General features: G+C 35.6%; 1 protein-coding gene across 1 annotated transcript; it reads right to left on the reverse strand.

The window, feature by feature from the left end:
* Positions 1-1003, reverse strand: LOC122272873 (SCAN domain-containing protein 3). The gene is made up of 2 exons (XM_043056908.2): positions 758-1003; positions 1-279 (listed from the first exon to the last, which is right to left on the reverse strand). Exons 1-2 carry the CDS (start codon positions 1001-1003, stop codon positions 1-3), a joined length of 525 nt encoding a protein of 174 aa, XP_042912842.2.
* Positions 1004-2332: the final 1329 nt, after the last annotated feature.

Raw genomic sequence — 2332 nt, forward strand, 5'->3', positions numbered from 1 at the left:
TCAGTTAAAGCTTGAATGCCAGTTTTTATGTTCGTCAGACTTAAACGCAGGTCGCAGGTCTCCTTTGAAGCAAATGTCCAACCCATTTATTTGCTTTGTGAGGAGCTGGACGACAGAACTAAATCCTCTATCCACTAAATATGTTGACGGTAACGAGATGAGGAGCGGCTCAGTTTGTTTCCACAATTGTGGATAAGTGTTCATAAGCTTTACCCTAGCTAACTTGTAACCGTACTTTTTAAAGACGACTTTAGTATACTTCAAGTCTAAAAGCTCAGTCTGCAAAGAGGAAGTGAGCTTATCCACAACTTCAAAAGAGAAAGGATCGAAAATCCAATCCGGAATTTCTAATTTCATCAAAGCTTTAAATCTTGATTCCATATCAGTTTTTAACTGATCAAGGTGATCAGTAAAAATTAAGATTTTTTTCGAGAATCTTGATATCTGCCATTGAACTCTTTCTAAGAGTTGGAAATTGCATTAGCTCTTTGCGACCGATATTTGACTTGTAGATATCAAACTTGGCGATGAATGCAGATATGTTTCCCCTAGCCTTGATAATGTTCACTTTATTTCCTTGAAGTTTTACGTTGATTTTGCACATTTTTTCAAAAATATCCGTGAGGTACGCAGTTTCCAACTTGCGTTGCTTCAAACTTTCACTTAAAACAGGATCAGTGGTATCGAGAAACTCAGTAACCGAGTCAAAAAATTCGAAAAAACGATGCAAACAGTTTTCTTTTGAAAGCCATCTCACATCTGTATGTAGGGGCAAGCGTTCGAAATCTTCATTTTCACGGCAAAGTTCTCGGAACAAACGGTCATTGAGAGAATTAGCTTTGATTTTATTGATGGCAGAAATAACGAATTGTAAAGTGTCATGCAGGGCACCATTCAACTTTTTTGCAGCCAAATATTGACGATGAATGACACAATCAATGGTGATGACCTCCGGTACTTCATTTTTAAGGTGCGCTAGAAGCCGAGTATGACGACCAGACATGGCAGGAGCACCATCTGTTGCACAAGCACTTACATTTGTAAGGGGAATTTCTTTTTCCACAAAATAGTCTTTGACCAATTTAAAAATCTACGATCATTTTGTATCAGTGATCAAAGTTCTTGTAAACAACATTTCCTCGTTCATCCAATCATTTATGAATCTCACGTAAGCTAATACAATAGCTTTGTTATCTATCACAGTTGAGTCATCAATCTGCAACGCAAATTTACCTTCTCTCATAAATTTGATGAGTTTTGATTTAACGTCTGCGGCCATCTCATCAATAAGTCTGGAAACAGTATTACTGCTCAGAGGTTTTATCTTATTGCTCGATCCCTCACCCAACATGATTTCAACAGTTTTTTTAGTAGCAGGTGAAATAAGAGTTTACCAATTGTATGAGGTTTAGAGTTATATAAATGTTTCGTCTATCAATCTTATTACATGCCTTTTAAAATCGGAGGGATGACAATGAGACGAGAGAGGAACATTTGATGAGAAGGTATATAAAAGACCATGACTTTCAATAAAAGAGAATTCTTGAAGGTCAGATTTTCGCCAGCGATACCAAAACGTATGACGAAAACGATCCTGAACTTGAAATGTTTTAATTTTTAACTATCGTAATTCTTTGTCTACACCAGATCCGTAAGCTTCATATATGTTTTCAATTTCGATCTCAAATAGATTTTGTCATTAATATTATTAGCAATTTTTATCTTTTGAATACTCGTCGACCCCTGATCGCCCCCCTAAGGATTATCGCCCCCATGAGGAGCTCTATCGCCCCCAGGTTGGGAACCACTGCTCTACACAATCTTCCCTCTGTTCTTTAAGGGTAGAACCAGAATCATTGAGAGAGAGAACTAGTCATAAAATATTCTATTGCATCTAAACATTTTTCTGCATTGTGTAAAGTAGCACAGATAAGAATATTAGAAAAAAACACTCTCTACTGAATACATTCTGAATATTTTTCTTTACAGCATCATAGTACTAAATCTGTTCGAGTACTGTCAGGGATCTGTCCAGACATTTTGTGAAAGGTCCATGTTTGTAAAATTGAGAAAAAATTACTCGTAATTTGTGAATATAAAATAAACGTTATGTCACATTCTTTCAACCAGGGTCCTGCTTATGTGAATTTGTGCGAATAGGGTCTGTTAAAAAAACTTTTTCAAGGAGTTTTTAAATTGTAAAGACTTACAAGATTATGCCCAACACTGCAAAATTATAATTAAAAAAATTAAAATTTAAAAAATAAACAGCAATTACTGCTACTAAATTAGAGATGCAACATACAAATATTTGGTAATTTGCCTATACTGC

The sequence above is a fragment of the Parasteatoda tepidariorum genome, chromosome 3 (genome assembly GCF_982258835.1).
Source record: "Parasteatoda tepidariorum strain Cologne lab strain chromosome 3, Ptep-v5.0, whole genome shotgun sequence".
Lineage (NCBI taxonomy): Eukaryota > Metazoa > Arthropoda > Arachnida > Araneae > Theridiidae > Parasteatoda > Parasteatoda tepidariorum.